Genomic DNA, 19,726 nt, shown 5'->3' on the forward strand with positions numbered 1-19,726 from the left:
ATATAAAGGATATGAAATAATATTTGTCTTTCTCTGACTTCTTTCACTTAGCATAATGCCCTCAAGGTTCATCCATGTTGTAAATGGCAGGATTTCCCTTCTTTTATGGCTCAATAATATTACATTGTATACACACACACACACACACACACACACACACACACACACACACACTATTTTCTTTATCCATTGATTTGTTGTTGAATACCACTTAGGCTGGTCCCATGTCTTAGCTATTGTAAATAATGCTGAGTGAACATGAGAGTGTAGATATCTCTTTACATGGTGATTTCTTTTCCTTTGGATATATATTCAGAATCTCTAGATCATATGGTCGTTCTATTTTTAATTTTGGGGGGGAATCTCCATACTGCTTTCCATAGTGGATGTACCAATTTATAATCCCAAGAACAGTGCACAAGGGTTCCCTTTTCTCCACATCCTTGCCAGCATTTATCAGTTCTTTTTGATGAAAGCCATTCTAACAGGTGTGAGGTGATATTTTTGCTGTTTTGATTTGCATTTCCTTAAAGATTAGTGATGTTCAGCACCTTTCAATGTACTTGTTGGCCATTTGAATGTCTTCTTTGGAAAATATTCAGGTTCTTTTGTCTGTTTTTTAATTGGATTTATTTGTTTCTCTCCTATTAAGTTGTAGGAGTTCTTTATATATTTTGGATATTAACTCCTGATAATGAGATAAATCAGACAAATGATTTGCAGTATTTTCTCCCATTCTGTAGATTGCCTTTTCATTTTGTTGATCATTTCCTTTGCTGGGCAGAAGCTTTTTAGTATATATAATTCTACTCATTTATTTTTGATTTTGTTGCTTGTGTTTTAAGTGTCATATCCAAAAAATTGTTGCCAAGACCATGTCAAAGAGCTTTTTATATTGTATGTTTTCTTCTATAAGTTTTATGGTTTCAGGTCTTAAATTTAAGTTTTTAATCTATTTTGAGTTAATTTTTATAAGTGATGTAAGATAGGGGTCACATTTCATTCTTTTACCTGTGAATATCCAATTTTCCTAACTATCATTTATTGAAGAGACTATCTTAGGAGTATTTATGAGTATTTATGGTTCCCTTGCCAAATACTAGTTGACTGTATATGCATGGGTTTATTTCTGGGATCAATTCTGTTCCATTGGTCCATATATATGTTCTTATGGCAATACCATAATGTTTTAATTACTATAGCTTTATAACATGGCTTGAAATCAGGAAGTATGATACTTCTGTCTTTATTCTTCTTTCTTAGGATTGTTTTTGCTATTCACAGTCTTTTTTGGTTCCATCTAAATTTTAGGATAGTTTTTCTATTTCTGTTAAAAAAAGTCATTAGAATTTTCCTAGGGATTACATTGAATCTATGGATGGCTTCACATAGTATGGACATTTTAACAATATTATTAATTTTTCCAATCCATGAACATGGGGTATCTTTCCATTTATTTTTCTCTTCTATTTCTTTTGTCACTGTCTTACAGCTTTCATTGTACAGATCTTTCTCTTCCTTGGTAAAATCCATTTGTATTTTATTTTTGGTGCTATTGTAAATGGGATTGATTATTTTTTAGGTAATTTGTCATTAATGTATAGACTCGCAGTTTATTTTTGTATGTTAATTTCTTGCAACTTTACTGAATTCATTGATTAAATCTATTAGTCTTTTTGGTGGAGTCTTTAGGATTTTCTGTATATGTCAGTGAGAAAAGTGTTGTGTTTCAGTCTCTTGGCACTGCACAGAGAATTAGAGATCAGTGCCCAAAGTGAAAGCAGAAAGCAGCTTTATTAGAGCAACGGTACACTCTTAAGGTGGGAGAGCCAGTGGAACAAGAGGTGGCAACTGCCCTGAGGCTACAGGGGTTCTTTCTTATGGGACCAGGGGTCTTGCATCATGGATGGAATGGTTTCTAATGGAGCCTGCTTCCAGTCATTTGGGGGACTCCTCCCACAGGTTTGCCATGGGATTTTTTGACCCTACAAGGTTTGTACCAGACCTGTCATGGCAGCCTTTCTTTTCCCATTGGTGCCACCCTGAATGTGCCCGATCTCGTCTGATCTCGTCTGATCTCGGAAGCTAAGCAGGGTCGGGCCTGGTTAGTGCTTGGATGGGGGCTATAACTTTAAAGCACTTGCATTATAATGAGTCTAGGCATTACCTTGGGGCAGAGGTGGAAGAGGAGAGCGCATGCTCTGCACCTGTGGCTCTTGGTCTCTTAGCCCTAGGGTCTTTTAAGCCACAAGGTCATGATATCGTGCCCTTGGGCTTCTAATGTAAAAGCTATTTATCACCATCCTTGCCTCCAGCTCATGTCTAACTAACTGCTTACTTTATCTTTCTCCCCTCGAGGACTTGGGACTTCCACTGCTCATGGCTAGCTAGCTTCTAACTAACCTATGTAATATCATGTCATCTGGAAATAGACCGTTTTACTTCTTCCTGTCCAGTTCTGATGGCTTTTGTTTCTTTCTTTCTTTTGCCTAATTGCTCAGGCTGGGCCTTCCAGGACTATTTTGAATGGGAGTGGTGAGAGTGGGCACCTTTGTCTTATTTCATCATTGAGTATGATGTTAGCTGTGGGTGTGTCATTTAAGGCCTATATTATGTTAAGGTACATTTCTTCTGTACTATACCTAATTTGTTGAGAGTTTTTCATGAACAGATGTTGAATTTTGTCAAATGCTTTTTCTGTGTCGATTGAGATTATTACATTTTTTTCTTTCATTGCATTATTATGTGTCACATTTATTGAATTGCATATTTTGAATCATCCCTGCATTCCAGGGATAAAACTCACTTAATCATTGTGAATGATCCTTTTAATGTACTGTTGAATTTGATTTGCTACTACATAATTGAGAATATTTGCATCTATTTTTATTTGGGATATTGGCTCTTAGTTTTCTTGTGATGTCCTTATCTGGCTTTGTTTGTATCAGGATGTAATGCTGTCTTTGTAAATGAGTTTCGTAGTGTTCCCTCCTCTTCAGTTTTTTGAATGAGTTGGAGAACCTTGCTGTGAACCCTGGGGCCTGACTGGTCAGAACTTGCTGTCTTGTTGAGGATGGATGAATGGATGGATGATGGATGGATGGAGTAGCTGTGGATGCCCAAAGCCTTAAACGTACATGTGGACACAGATCGCTAAGGGGAAGCATTTCAGTTAGCATGACGGCCTGAGGCAGAAGTGTATGTGTGTCTGCCTGTGTGGAAAAAATACTTAAATTTTAATGTTTGGGCATATTCAAGAAGGAATGGCATGGAAACAGTGAAATCAGATAGATAAACCTCTGGATTCTGAATCTCAGGATATGGGAATGACTGTGCTTGAAGGCCCTGATGAGTCATGTGTTAGGGCATTTGTTCAATAAGACACTGAGCAGATTGAGTAACTGGCATTGTGTCCTGAGGGCCTTCTTGACAAGACCATGGCAAATCCTGATGGTGGGATTGGGGCTGGGGTCAGTTCAGTGGTTTGTGGTTGGAAGACTCCTGAGGAGGTGGCTTCATGCTCTCTTCCCTGCCTTCCTCTGAAGCCCTTCATCTCTTGTTCCTGCCAGGACTGGATTTAACTACCCTTCCCTTCCTGTGTCTCCTCAAGCACCTGTGGGCTCACCCTTTGTAAACACTGCACCCAGAAGGCCAGAGTGACTCCATCACTCTTTTATTCAAGAATTGTCATTGACTTTTCATTGCCCTCAGGATAAACTTAAAACACTCCAAGGGGGCGCCTGGGTGGCTCAGTTGTTAAGCATCTGCCTTTGGCTCAGGTCATGGGATCCCAGGGTCCTGGGATAGAGCTCCACACTGGGCTCCCTGCTCCACGGGAAACCTGCTTCTCCTTCTCCCACTCCCCCGCTTGTGTTTTTGCTCTCACTCTCTCTCTGTCAAATAAATAAATACAATCTTTAAAAAACAAAACAAAACACTCCTGGTATAGCCCTTTAGGACCTGGGCCCTCTGCAGCCTCATTCCTCACCTCTGACTGAGTGAAATCTCACATACCTTGCTTTTCACATTTCTTTTGCCTTTGCTAAACAAAAGTCCTCTGACAATAAATTTTTATAATTAGAAACAGTTTTATTCTGTTTTTTTTATTTTTAAAGATTTTATTTATTTGGAAAGAGCGTGCTCGATCAAGAGCGGGGGGAGGGGCAAAGGCAGAGGGAGAGGGAGAAGCAGACTTTCCGCTGAACAGGGAGCCCAGTGCAGGGCTCAATTCCAGGACCCTGAGTTCATGACCTGAGCCGAAGGCAGATGCTTAACTGACTGAGCCACCCAGGCGCCCCAGCTTTATTATGTTTTATTAAAATTTAATTGACTATGAGAGACATTTGAAAATTTCATGTGATATTAGGTTAATATTAGTTGTAAATTGGAAAGTGGACCTCATTATTTTCCCTATCTGATTCACCTGCTTTTGTAGATCTTTTCCCCATAAGAAGTAGTCACTTTTTAGTAATTCTTCACTTTAAGAGCCTACTTGATATTCCACACCTACCTTACTCTTAATTATACCTAGAACACTTGATCTCTCCATTTTTTTTCAGCCTTGAGTTTGATACTATCCCTAATCTGAGGGAGATATGAGGAATACACAGTCAGGTGAGTATCGACTCACCTTTGCAGTTAATTCTCCTTTGACTATGTGCTTTAACTCTTATTGATTGAATTTCTACTTGAGTTGGCCAAGTTGTCATGTTTACCTGCCATTTGAGTTACTAGATGTCTGTTTGTTCTACTGAGCTACATTCCTGTCTCATCAAAGACCAAGGTCATGGGAGCCTGGGATCAGGCAGTTGAGCTTCCAACCCTTGATTCAGCTCAGGTCATGATCTCAGGGTTGTGAGATCAAGCCCTGTGTCTGGCTCTGCACTCCCTCTCCCTCTGCTCCTCCCACCACTCATGTGGGAGGAGCAGAATCTCCTCTCTCTCTCTTTCTCAGAATCTTAAAACAGAAACAAAAACAGATACTAAAGTTATAAATTTACCCTTTCAGACTGCCGTAGATTCTGGAGGCTTTTTCTTACTTAGAACCCTCTGGATGTGGTACTCCCCTTTAACTGTTATGAGACCTATTTGAAGGCATCTACCTGCTGGCTGCCCCCCCTCCCTTTTATTAAGGTAATTATAGATTACATTACATTTGCTTCCTGGGATACTTACTTCATTGTTTCTTATTGGACAGGTGTCTGCTCTGATCACTCATCTCAACTTTTACATTTTCCTCTATTGTCTAGATCAGTACTTGGCAAATATTGCTCACTACTTGGGCTTAATCATTTACCCAGAGTATATCAGTCACCAAGTATTGTCAGATTTATTTTCTAAGTACTTTTATAATACATCCATTTCTCTCCATCTTTATCTCTGACACTCGAGGTCACTTCATCATTTCGTTTTCCTCTTCTGATCCATTGTCTAACATGTACTGGAGTGAGCTTTGAAAAATTCAGATGTGATCCTAGCACTCCTTTCTTGCCTTTCTGTTAATTGTAGGATAAAGACTCAAATCTGGCCCTGTATTCCATTAACCTTTCAGCTTCTCAAAAGAGCTGTGCTTCTCTCAAGATATCCCAACTTGCTGCATTGCTCTTCTCCCTCTGTTTTACTTACTTAATATGTATTAGCTTATTCTCCAGAGTCCTGCTCAAATGTCAGTTCCTCAGAGGATTTTTAAGTAGAAAATACGTTCCATGAGGACAGGTACCACATGTCATTTACTCTCCTGTTATATCCTCAGCAACTAGTATTTGCTTTGGAGAATGTCTGCAGATAAGTGTTTTGTATGTCTGCTTTTTTTTTTTTTTTTTGATGAGTATTCAGAATGGAAATAGTTCACAAATTCTACCAGTTCCTAAGATTACTCCCTCTCTTCCCCCTACCTCTGACACCATCTGTAGTATAGTGGATGGGAGCTAGGAGATCTTTCCTTTTTAGTGAGTGAGCAAAGTCAACAAAATAAAATTAAATATAATTATCTCCCATAATTAAAGTATGGGAGATAATTGTAAGAAAAGAGTATAAGTTAGCTGTGAAAAATTGTTAAAATAGAATTGCTGTGTGGATTTTTTGTATCTGGTGTTTCCAAGACCCCTATATTTGGAGATTCTCCAGAAGAACTCAGAGGACTCAGCATATAGTTATACTCATGGTTAAGATTTATTACAGCAAGGTAGTAAGAGTACATGTCAAATCAAAAGGGAAAAAACACAGGAGAAATCCATACATGTTCCTGTGAGGGGTACACCTGAGCATGCTCCAAAAGCAGGTGTTCAGGATAAACCGCATTTTCTGTACAAAAGACTAAGCACGGTAAACCATTCTTATCAATTAGAGAATGGAGGCAGGGCAAGTTCCTACATGCTCCCAGTGAAGGCCCAGCTTTCCAAATGGGCCTTTATAGGGATAGCAGCCTTAGGCTTGCTATTGTTACGTCTTTTCTGCATCCTTCTTAAAACAATATTACACCTTATAATATCTACTTAATTATGTGGACCAAAAGAAGGTGAGGAAGGTAGAGTCAGAAATCTTCAGTTGATTTATCAGGAGGCCGTACCCATGCTTGATAATACTAGATGTCTGTGGATTAGGTAGGGAGCACAGAGTGTCCATCAAATATTCTAACTTTTGACCTGTTTTGTGACCTTTAGAAGAGAAGGCATACCACTGTTAGCTGGTAAATGGTCCTAAAAGCCAAAAAATATGTAGCAGCTTAATTTTGAATGCTAAATTGGTGTGACCAGAGGTAGCTGATCAGACTGAATGGGAGTTAGGGGTTAAAGGTCTGAAGTAATGAGTTTGGGAGAAATACAATAGATGTGGATGGGGTGGCAGTGCTTAGCGCAATGTGGCCTTCGCCACCACATTATAAATTGTTGACTTTGGGTATTCATGAGTCGACCATACTGTGGTAACCTCTGCATTGGAAACAAAGTCCTTTACTTTCTGTGCAGTCTGTGGTGGTGAAAGTTTTGCCATGTCTGATGCAGTGATGGGTCTGGGCAACAGTGATGGGCAGTCTGGGTGGTACTGGTTGAATCAAGTTGGTCTCAGAGAAAGGGCCTCTACTGTGGGCATCAGAAGATTCACAGATGGTTTGATCAGCTGTAATTTTTTTCCTATACCATCTTTCTTCTTTTTTTTTTGTTAAAGATTTTATTTATTTGAGAGCGAGAGAGAGAGAGCAAGCATGAGTCAGGAGGGGGCTGCAGAGGGAGAGGCAGATTCCTTGCTGAGCAGGGAGCTGGATGAGGGGCTCGATCCCAGCATCTTGAGATCATGACCTGAGCTGAAGGCAGATGCTTTAAACCAACTGAGCTACCCAGGTGCCCCTATACTGTCTTTCTTCTAAACTTTGTGATACCTAATTTTTAGCCTTTAGTCTGCCAGTTTGTAGTTTTCCAGTGGCAGACCAAACAGCTAGGCCAGTGACAACAACTGAAGGGTCAGTAAATTAAAACAAGATTTATCAAGGTACCATTAGGCAGAATTATGTGAATGGCTTTGAATTCTGCTCATTGAGCTGGTTCACACATTGCGGGAGCTGAGGTTGAATAGCTGTAGTAGCACAGTGGACACCATTATGTTTCTGTTTAGTTGAACCCTTACTGAATCTGGCATTTTAGGGAACCTTCATGTATCAAATGCCCCATTAAGCCTATGGCTTTGCTTCAAGAGGTGGAGTGGAGGTTAAGGTTCCCCTTGGGGGTAGCTGTTCCTTTTTCACATAAATCCAAAATGTTCTGGCCAAGCCTGGTATGCTCTTTTAGTTTGCTATTTCTGGTTGACTAAGGGTAGGTACTTTACCCATGCTGAGTCAGTAATGGTGCCTACCTGTAAGTTAAAAGTCCACAAGTCCCAAATTGGGCCAGTCAGAATCATTGCCTGGGATTTTTGAACGTGGAATCAGAAAAAATGAGGTTAGTTTTTTTTCTATTGGCAGAAGACATAGAATGTAGGGATTAGGAATTATCATTGTTTGTGTCTTGCTATGGTGAGAAATCAGGTCTGCAGAGAAGGTGACCCAAAGTGATAAGGAAATAGAGTGCTGGAGTCATTTGAGACTCTGGTACCAATGGTTTTGAGGGCTGATCTTTTATTATCACTGAGTTTTCAATCTTTCTTTGTATTCTATAAGCCAGTTAATCCCAGCGTTTTGTTTAAACTAGTTGGATTTCTGTTTCTGTCCAATACGAGTCCTATACAAAGTATAATAACTGATGGTTTGGAATCTTCACCAGAGATCTATTAATTGGTATTTCACCTAGACTCATTTTTATTTATTTATATTGTTGTCATTGATGGAAAGAATGAAAAATATACGCACATTAAACTAGGTGTTATTTCTAAATTAAAGTTATTCATATAAAGTGAATCTCTAAGGCCGAGAAGAAGTATAAAAGATTAAAAATGTGCTTTGGATTAAAGTAATAAAATTAGTAAGATTTAATTGGGACAAAAAAGAAAAGTTATAGGTTATATTGGACACCTAGGGAATATGAATCTGTAGCTTGAACATGAATCAGTACATTGGTAAAAGAGCTAACATGATTTTGGATTGATTCCAAATCCAAAGATGCACCAGAAGAACTGAGAAACTTCCTAATTTTATTCTTTACTAGTCAGAATTTTGAGCAGTATTGCTGATCACACATTAGAAAATATTTTGAAAAATAATGAGCAAGTTTCATATAAGCTATTTGAAGATAAAAATGAAGAAAAATCTAAAATGAGAAAAATATTAGCTTTTAAAGCCAGAAAGACTCTTTAATGGTTATTCTCTAAAGAATATGTCTTTGAAGCTTATCCTTTTATACTGCAATCAAAACTTATGTATCCAAATGACTCTTGCTTTTCTAAGTAATTCTTTTGGCCAGGATATTCCATTCTGTAGACATTGCTATGTTCACAGATTTTAAAAATTTAAAATTTAAAAATTTTTAAAATTACTTGAAAAAGTTTTTGTAGCCAATTTAGCAGATATGTGAGAAATTAATACCTTAGTGTTAAATACACATTTCTTTTAAAGATTGAGTGTCACAGAGAGAAACAAAATGTAATTTTGTGTATGTGCCTAAATTCATGCTATGTATTAGAATATAAAGATCTGTTGAGATCCAGTGTCACTTTACTGTTCTATATGGTATTTCATTCAAATATTCATATTTATCCCTAAAATGATCAAAGTTTGTCATCATTGGGACAGTTCAGAAGAATGACTTGTAGACCATAAATGTAGTTGTGAGGAGTACCAAAAATGTTTTGATCAATGAAACAGTGATGCTGTTAGCTTATGACCACTTTGAAGGTGGTCTTGGCTGTCTAGTATAGTCCGGATCTTATGGTTTAAATTTTTTTCGCAGATTACCCCCTCCTCCCCATTGCCATTTACTAATTGTGGGATCCTTAGGCATGTTGCTTAGATTCTTTGAGCTTCTTCATTGTAAAATATGGATAATAATACATATTTTATGTTTGTAGTGATAAATTGCATTCATCACAGTGCCTGGCTTAATAATTGGTGGCTAGTGTTATTAATTTTATTGACAGTAACAGTAAAATATATGCTCCATTATTTCATTTTATGAAAGGTAACAGGATTTTTTAAGTCAATAAAGGAAAGGAACTGAAACTAAGAGGAATTTTGTTTAATAGAAGAACCAATGGGATTTTTAAAAAAAGATTTTTATTTATTTGTCAGAGAGAGAATACACACAAGCAGGGGGAGGGGTAGAGGAAGAAGCAGGCTTCCCGCTGAGCAGAGAGCCCGATGCGGGGCTCAATCCCAGGACCCTGGGATCATGACCTGAGCTGAAGGCAGCCGCTTAACCGACTGAGCCACCCAGGCATCCCCAGTGGGATTTTTTTTTAAGACTTATTTAGAGAGAGAGAGTGAGCACACATGCGAGAAGGGGGGAGAGGAAGGGGCCGAGGGAGAGGGAGAGAGTGAGAGAATCTCAAGCAGACTCCCTGCTGAGCACGGGGCTCTATTTCACCACTCTAAGATCACGACCTGAGCTGAAATCAAGAGTCCCACGATTAACCAACTGAGCCACCCAGGTGCCCGAGAACCAGTGGAATTTTTAAATCCCTGAAACTTGAATTGGGTGATAGTTACTCATTGAATGGCATTGCATTTTTTGTTTTCTAATGCCCTTTCCTTACAGAAAGCACTGTTTATTTTTCTTGTAACATCCAGCAATGTATTTATCATAGGATGTTAGTTACTTACATGTCTCCATTTCCTTTGAATGGATTTCAAAAAAATTTTTTTGAGGCACATAGTTTTTAAATGTGTATTTCAAAAGGTGGCTCTTACATAATTATTAAGTGTTCATTTTGTTGCAATACCACTTTTGATATTGGAGATGATTTTAAGTAGTATGTTGTAAACTTTGTTTTTAATTGTAAAAATTATTTTACTGTGTATTGAGAAAAAATATATCCCACATATTATACTTTGATTTCAGATATTATTGTTTAAGATAATGGAATAAGAGTTTGCTTGTGAAATAAATTTATCATAAAGTACAAGTAAAAAATTGGAGTAAATTTAAAGAAAAAAATTGTGTTAGCTAATTACTGGCTTATCATGTGGATGCACTCTTCTAAGTACTTGATATCTATTGGGTCATTTAATCCTCACAACAGTTTTGAGAGGAAGGTACCATTATTCTGCCCATTGTACAGATGAGAAACTGAAGCCCAGAGAGATGAACAGTTTTGTTCTTGGTTATAGATCTAGTAGGTGGCAGAGCCGTAATATCAGTACATGTGTTTTGACAGTGTCCAAGCTCTTAGCCACTGTGTAGTACTGCTGCATTTTTACTTCATTAGTTAAATAATAGCACAAATGTACACAGATAGTGTAGCAATAATGTTGGTTACACAACTACATGAAATTTGTGATAACTGCTCTAGATAATTGAGTACTTCTAACATATAATGAATATATTTCCACACACATATATATGGGATTAAATAGACATGGATTCAAACTGTGTCACAGTTTCTCTAAGTATTACATGAAGCATTATTATTTTATCATGTCTTTAATATAATGAAATATGCTTTATTTAAAAAATCACTATGGTGAGGTATAGTTAATGTTTTCTTTTTCACCACTTTGGCACCTGTTTTTGTAAAAAAGGAAATATTCATAATTTATACCTAGAGGAAGTTGGCTTTTTATGTCATTCACAACTGTACTCCAAACTGTTTGATATTTTAGTTTTAGGATTTAACTTCTCTAACAAAAGTTCTGTGACATCATCAGTGAGGTGCAGTGGATGCTCTCTCAGGAATACTCTTAATAGAAAGGAAGATTTTGGGTCTGTGAGGTTGTGTGGGCTTGAATGTGATTTTTATTTGATATATGAGCTGTGACATTACTATTGCATGACTGAGATGTACTTGTAAGTGCCGTACTATGCAGATGGGTTTTTTTTTTTCTGAAACAAAGCCAGAAACAAAATCTTGAATGTGTTCATTTACTGGGGAAAGAATACTTCATAGAAACATATGGAAACATTTCTAAGTTTTTTTCATCAAATGAGCCTTTTACTTTCTAAGCATTTTTATGATTGTTCAAGTTAATATGTCATTTGCCTCATATTTTCCAAGTTTAGTGAGACATGGAAGTCTTATAGACCTGGGATGTTTTGAAACAACCAGATCACTTTAAAGTATGCACATTTTAGGATTAGGTTAGATGATTATTAGAAAATTAGGATTGAATCATGAATATATTTTTCATTAGATTATTAATCATAAGGCTATACATCTTTAATTATTTTAATTATGACGGAGTTCGGTGAGGACATGTATAGTGGTTATTCTCTTTTTACTCATTTTTAAATTGTGAAAGCATAGGACAACATCCATTAAAGGAAATCATAAGAGGAAAAAATACCACAAGTATAACAGGAGTTTTTAATTTTCCATCTTCCTTTCTAATCCGTGTCCTTATACATAAAGTTTTACATCGTTCTATATTATGTATATACCATTTTATGTTATGTTTTTCTTTTATAACATTACATTAAATTTTTTTTTTCTTTTTGGTGGTCATATACTTTGGTCTCTCCCATTGTGAAAAAGCATGCAAAGAAAATTTACTTAGATTCTAAGTCCCCCTCAACTTCTCATTTATCTTCCTTTTTTCCTTCACAGAGAAATAACTTAGAATGATATACATGTTGCTTTTCTGCTTAGTTTTGATGCTGAACCCAGTGTATATTTTGTAGTTTTTATCTTCGTTGACTTCATATTTGACACACACACAACTCTATTCTTGATGTGTGGGCTCTTCTCCTTTGTCTTTTATACTTTGACGAAGTACTTGGACTAAGCTCTTCCTTCTGTGTGGCTCCAGTTACCACTAATACACTGACAACTGCTTTATTGAATTCTCTAGTCCAGATCTTCCTGAAACTGAGAAATTCATTTGCATGTGCTAAAGTATCTAAAACTCACTAATATTCAAGATGAAATTTAACTCTTCCTCTCTCATGGTAACTAATGGTACCACTATTATTAACCTGTTGTCTTGTGCAAAAAACTTAGAAGTCATCATGTTCTGTCAGTTCTTCCTCTTAAATCTGACCTCTTTTTATCCGAAGGATACAAACATAGTGATTCGAAGGGGCACCTACACCCCAGTGTTTAAAGCAGCAATGTCCACGATAGCCAAAATATGGAAAGGGCCCAGATGTCCATCAACAGATGAATGGATAAGGAAGATGTGGTGTGTGTATATATATAAACACACACACACACACACACACACACACACTATGGAATATTACTCAGCCATCAAAAAGAATGAAATCTTGCCATTTGCAATGACATGGGTGGAATTAGAGAGTATAATGGTAAGGGAAATAAGTCAGAGAAAGACAAATACCATATGATTTCACTCATGTATGGAATTTAAGAAACAGAACAGATGAACATAGGGGAAGGGAAAGGAAAATAAAATAAGACAAAAACAGAGAGAGAGGCAAACCATAAGAGACTCTTAATCAGAGGGAACAAACGGGGTTGCTGGAGGGGAGTTGGGTGGGAGGATGGGGTAACTGGGTGATGGACATTAAGGAGGGCACTTGATGTAATGAGCACTAGGTGTTATATGCAGCTGATGAATCACTGAATTCTACCCCTGAAACTAATAATACACTATATGTTAACTAAGTTGAATTTCAATTTAAAAATAAAAAAAAATGGTTTCTAAAAAAAATAAAATCTGACCTCTGACCTCTACTTTGTGTTACCATGTCTTATTTTCAACTGGTATCTTACCAAGTGATCTCCCAGTCCTTTCTTGTTCTTTTCCAGTTCTTTCTTTCTGTTGCAGTCTGTGGTCTTTATAAAATGGAATTCTGATTATGTCCCTTCAGTGGTTTCCCATTTGTCTTAAAGATAAAATTTGAACTTCGTTGCAAGTCAGTACAGGGCCTTTTCACGATCACTCAGACTCATCTCTGGAAAAGTTCTTCAAGCCTTTTCCTTTAGCTGTTTTGAAATACTGGCTGCCCAAGCACACATAATCTCTCATCCTTCTTTATTGTTGCATTGTGTTGCATCCGCCTGGAACACTTTTCCTACCCTCATAATCGTTTCCTCCTCTTGTCTGCTTAACTATTTCTTTTTCTTTAAGACTTAACTGAAGCTTCATATACATAACTCAAACTCATGGTTTGAGTTAGGTGTACTTCTTTTACATTCCCAGAGTATGCCATCTACCATGATGCCAGATATATAGTCTATGCTTCAAAAATGTTTTTAAATTGAACTATTAAATAGTATTCCACTGAGTTAATTTTTCAGGGATTCATTAACACCTGGAATTTAGGTGATTGATAGTTGTTTATTAGGTAAAGCATTTTGCATTTTCATCCATGTTAGTATTTTTAAAAGTTATTTTCCTGCAAAAATATCCTAAGAAATATTGAATCAAGGTAGGGACACTTTTTATGATTCTTGGACATCATCTTTTGTATAATGATTCTTAGTATCAGTCTTGCTCAAAATATATGTTATAGGGTACTTATAGTGACTTTCAGAAATCAAAATTATTGGTACTGTTAACACTTCCACTGTTTAAAGAAATGTATCCTTAAAAAACTGACCTTGGGATTTTCATTAATTTTTGCATCTAGTAAATGTATATTATGTCACAAACATGGTATGCCCATCTTTGTGCCAGGTGCTGGGAACACAAATAATAGACTCTTCTCTCTGATTCTTTTCTTGGATAATTGCAAAATAGGTTTACCAAGAGCTTTGAATAGAAATATACATAATGTAATTCATACACGTTTATTCCACTAATTGGACTTGCCTGTTAATATGCAGACAAATCAGTGTTAAATTTAATGCCATAAGTTTAACAAACTTTGTATTTGAGAGTGGCTTTATTACTTGAAAAATTGCCTTTTTCCATATTCCCATTGTATTTTTGCTTTTATCCCTGTTAGAGGAAGGTTATTTCAATTAGGATCAGATTTTAATGAGTAATAAAAATGGAAGGTTTTTTCTTGAAAAATATAATTAATAGATTGTTAGAGAAGTTCAATTTTATTTTTTTTAACAAGTTGAACTATTAGTGTTTATAATATAGTTTATCTGTGTTTATTTCTTAAACTATTCTGGTATGTTTCATATTTCAATATTAAAATATAGGCAGATGGCTATAGTATTTCTTTGTACACGATATCCACACAAGAACTCTTTGTACTGTTGGCAGTACTGTTACACAGTTCCTTACTACAGTAAGTAAATATATTACCTCAGCCCTTAATCAGCCTACCATTGCCACTGATGACCCAATGCTTAAGTTGTAACACTATGCTGCTGACCCAGACTCTGGGGGCTTATTTTATTTTTTGAATCATTGCTGTAGGCAATTTTAAGGGTGTGGAACCAAGCCATTTTCTCCCTTGGACTCATTTCCACTTTTATTTCCTATGGGAGGCTTAGCCTTCCTTTAAAATACTAGGATTTAAAAATTGTTCACCTATTCTGTGATTACTATGTGTAGGAGTAATGCTGTTTGCTCATTTTAACTCCCTGAATTAAAAAAAAAAATTAGCATGGCTTAACCATTGGTGTTAAACAATTCTCAAAATCAAAATTTCTAATTCATAAAATGCTTTTTTAGTAGACACTTTATTCTTTTGTGTGTGTGCGTTTTTCGTGGTTTAGTTTTATTTTATGCTCAAATGCTAGGAATGTTTGGCCTGATGTTGTCCCAGGAGGGTGTAATTGAGAACTGACAGGTTATATGAAGTTGAAAAGAAATTTAATGAGTTGTAAAAAGCAGTGCTTCATTTTTCCTTGGTAACTAATATATTATTTGTAAGGAAGTGTTCTAAATAGCTCAAAATGAATAGGCCTCTAAATTGAATAGTAGCCTTAAATTTTAACATTAGTAACTGCCTCTCAAAAGTAGAATGAAGTTTATTCACTAAGAAGAATAAAGTTACTTTATTTTTAGTTTGGGATTTAAATGTGCTGACTATAGTTATTTAACCTTACAGATAAAACTGTAAAAATTATATGCTTTTAAAAGTTTTTTTTTAAAAAGTTCATTTTCTTTCTTCATCCAAGAAATTTATGGACTATCTCACTTGAACCACTTGCCTTATCAGGTGGGGGGTTATTAGGATGAGGCAGGTGTATATTGAAGGAACTCCATCCCTAACAGGGAAACAGACATAGAAGCACATAAAAATAGTGTGGTAGGTACTGCTAGATGTTCAAAAGGGAGCCAAAAAAAAAGAGCAGTTGTTTATATTTGAAGGCTTCCTAGAGGAGATAACATTTGAATTAAGAATTATATGTAAATAAAGTAACAATCTGCTAAATGCCCTGTGGTTTTGTTAGGAGTTGAAGGGAGGGAGGGAGGGAAAGAGAGAGAGAGAGAGAAGAGACACAGTGTGTGTGTGTGTGTGTGTGTGTGTGTGTGTGAGAGAGAATGTAGTGAAGAATGAGGGTTGTGGTAACTATTTCATCAGATGCTTGATATGAAAGTTCTGTGCATTGTTAAAAATAACATTTAATTTATAGGCATGAGTGATTTTTGAAATGGGGACACTGCTGGTTGGGTTCTTCAGGAAGCAGACACTGAGATGGAGTTAGGATTGCTAAATGTTTACTGGGGAGGAACACCTGTGAAAAGAAAAGAGTGCGGTGAGGATTGGTCAGGAGCAATCGTCACGTTGTGATGCTGACTTGATCAAGTCCCTACCAACCCAACAGCGACCTTTGGAAAAAGGTTGGAGGAGTCCTGCATTGAGTGGGAATGACGAGGCTCTTCCACCATTTCTCAGGTGTTGGCTGTGGACTTCCTGGGAGGAGTATGTCTTGGACTGGAAAGCTGAGGCAAACATTAATGAAGCTAATACCTGGAGGCTCTCAGCTAACCACACTCCTTGCAGCTGGGCAATGTGTCCTTTGTTGAAAATTGATCTATGGGGCACTTGGGATGATCATCATTCATTAATTTAGTCAGTAAATATCATCAGATACTTACTCTGTGCTAGGAGTAGTGCTGGGCATGGATGATGTAAGCAAAGCAGGTATGTCCCTATTCTCATGTAGGGCAAAGATCTGGTGGAAGGGTACTTCAGGCAAGGACATCCAGCATAGGGCCTCTGTTCTGTGCAACAGCTTGGCAAAATGGAGAGAAAGATCAAGCCCCACGTCGGGCTCCTTGCTCAGCGGGAAGCCTGCTTCTCCCTCTCCCACTCCCCCTGCTTGTGTTCCCTCTCTCACTGTGTCTCTCTCTGTCAGATAGATAAATAAATAAATAAATAAAATCTTTAAAAGAAAAAGAAAGGAGGCCACTTTGACGGGAGAAGAGGGTGGGTAGGAGATGAGGCCAGAGAATTTGGTGGGAGCCACTAGAGAATTTGGTGGGAGTCACCAAAGCCTTGCAAACCACAGTAAGGACTTCAGAATTTATTCCATTGCAGTGAGAGATCACAGGAAGATTTTAACCAAAGGAGTGAGACAATTTGACTTATGGTTTGAAAGTTTACTCCTGCTTATCAGATCCCGCATTCAATAGTCATAATGCAAATATGTCTTGACTTCTGACTTAAAAACATACTGTGTAGTCACTTGGAGAATTCTACATTGTTGGCAATAGTATAACATCTACAGAAAAGATACATGTACACACAGGTCCACATCAAGTCCATTATCAGTTTGTTTTACCCATTTTCCATATTTCAATAGTAACTCATTAATTTCTTTTGTTTTTAAGTAACTATTCAATTACAAGAACCATATTTTAATTTTTAGTTGACTGTATAGAACTTGTTTATTTTTTTGGCCTTAACTCTAAAAAAGGCAAGTAAACTTCTTTGTAGAAATTTTATTTAGGCATTTGAAACTCTTCATGAGAATGTGTTGCTAATTTTTACAGTTTAACTAGTCCCTCACTGGATCCATACGGCTCTCTGGTGTAGTACAGGACAGAATTTAAAGATCCCAGGTTTCTTGCATATAGCAGAAACCTGCCCATTGCTGGCTTCCAGAGCTGCTCTTATTTTTCTTGGGATCAGAAGTTTGCCTTTCTCCCATAGGAATTTTTAGGACTCCCTCTCCACCCTTCCAGTGACTTGCCTAATTGAGAATGATTTTAGTTATCTGTGACTCTTACTTAAGGCTTATATTGTTTACTGAAAATTAAGTTCAGTTTTGTCAAGTGTCTTGTCATTGCTAGTTTGAGCCTTGTTTAATACTAGCATAACCATTTATTAATCATGTGACTTAGGCAGATCTCTTGAAGACTCAGTTTCCTTCTCTGTAGAATGAGGAAGACCAGTGGTATTGCTTTATAAGCAAGCCTATAGTGAGAAGTAAGTGAAATAATATGGAATGTCTGGCATATCATGACTGTTCTAGAAATGAACATTGTTGCTGTTTTTACTGTTACCTTAAATGTGATTATTGCTTTATGAATATGCAAGTACAGATTCAGTTTGGGTATTGATCTAAAATCTGCTCTTTGGCTTTAGCTCTGGTTTCAGCCTTTGAAAGACTGAACAGCAGAAGAGCTACTTCAGTGTCATTCCTGGCATTCTTGAATTTGTATGTAAAAATACTTATCATCATATATAATAGCCTAACAACATCAGTAAAATAAATGAGGCGTGTCACTTAGATTTATTATTAATGTCCCAATTTTCACTTTCAATTACAGGTGAGTATTCTCTATATAATTAAGAATGAGCATTTTCTCATAGATTTTATGTGTTGAAATTCTGTCAGTGACTTGAAGTATAAATATTTATTATACAAGGACAAATCGTTGTGAAACTTAATTTTATGCAGAAAAATAATATTTGAAAGTTTCAGTGATAAGGTAAAGAGGTTCATAGTTGTCTTCATTTTCATGTTATTTAATTTTTTTAGCAATAAGTCTATAAAGATAATATATGAATTCCTTTTTGGGAATTCTTTATATCTTATAAAGTTGAATTAAAGGCAGAAATCAGAAGGACTGAGGAGAGAGAACCCAAAATGACAATCAGTAATATCTAAGAAGATCCTTGATTCAAATATAATAATGAAAAAAATATAGTATATGAAAAGGAGGAAGTGTTAGAGAAAATAAGATATCTAGTACACATCCTATTTTCTCAGTCAAAATTAAGGACTTTTAACAAGAATACTTTATAACCCTTACTATGGAGGTTTTAAACTAATTATTATTAGAGAGGAAGGAAACCTTAATAACTTGGTGGAAACATCAGCATCATCAATGTTAGCCAAAAAATGTCTTATTCCCCTATCTACTTCATTTGAAATTGAGCCTATATTGAGTATTGCAAATGTGTAGAGACTACAGAAATAACAGCTGACAGAAGGTGAGAGAATGTGTATATACTGTCAAATTAAGTCAGCTCTTAAAATGCTTAATAAAAATTTATAACAATAGTTACTTTTTTATTAGAATTTATATTTACTCTTATGTTCCAGAAATGTATTTTATTATGATGATATTTGGCTTTGGCCACGGCTAAATAGTATGCTATTTTTTTTTCCTTCTATGTGCCTAACATATTTATCAATTGCCCTAGTATACAGAATGTTGGGTAATTTTAGAAGAAAGGATTTTTAACATCAAAATATTACACTTTATTCTAAAAATTTTCTAAGGCTAGTATATATATATATATATTTTATTATTATTATTTTATTATGTTATCACCATACATTACATCATTAGTTTTTGATGAAGTGTTCCATGATTCATTGTTTGTGTATAACACCCAGTGCTCCATTCAGTATGTGCCCTCTTTAATACCCGTCACCAGGCTGACCCCTCCCCCTACCCCCTCCCCTCTAGAACCCTCAGTTTGTTTCTCAGAGTCCATAGTCTCTCATCAGTTCATCTCCCCATTTGATTCCCTCCCCCTTCATTTTTCCCTTCCTGCTCTCTTCTTTTTTTTTTTAAACATATAATTTATTATTTGTTTCAGAGGTACAGGTCTGTGATTCAACAGTCTTACACAATTCACAGCGCTCACCATAGCACATACCCTCCCCAATGTCTGTCACCCAGCCACCCCATCCCTCCCACCCCCACCACTCCAGCAACCCTCAGTTTGTTTTCTGAGATTAAGAATTCCTCATATCGGTGAGATCATATGATACATGTCTGTCTCTGATTGACTTATTTCTTTTTTTAAAAATTATTTAT

At 36.5% G+C, this 19,726-nt stretch overlaps 1 protein-coding gene across 12 annotated transcripts in view; it reads left to right on the forward strand.

Moving 5' to 3' along the window:
• The window catches only part of VPS13B (vacuolar protein sorting 13 homolog B), a 746,502-nt gene that overhangs the window by 156,859 nt on the left and 569,917 nt on the right, over positions 1–19,726 (forward strand). The window contains exon 18 of one of the 12 annotated variants that reach the window (XM_073893025.1): positions 4,560–4,604. The exons of the other annotated variants lie outside the window; for them this stretch is intronic. Within the exon in view, the coding sequence (XP_073749126.1) occupies positions 4,560–4,588 (29 nt within the window). The 3' untranslated portion in view covers positions 4,589–4,604. Of the gene's footprint in view, positions 1–4,559; positions 4,605–19,726 lie in introns of those variants that run through there. 12 annotated transcript variants of the gene reach the window in all.

Source organism: Callorhinus ursinus, unplaced genomic scaffold (genome assembly GCF_003265705.2).
Source record: "Callorhinus ursinus isolate GAN/ISIS: 27379988/994484 unplaced genomic scaffold, GSC_fseal_2.0 scaffold5, whole genome shotgun sequence".
Lineage (NCBI taxonomy): Eukaryota > Metazoa > Chordata > Mammalia > Carnivora > Otariidae > Callorhinus > Callorhinus ursinus.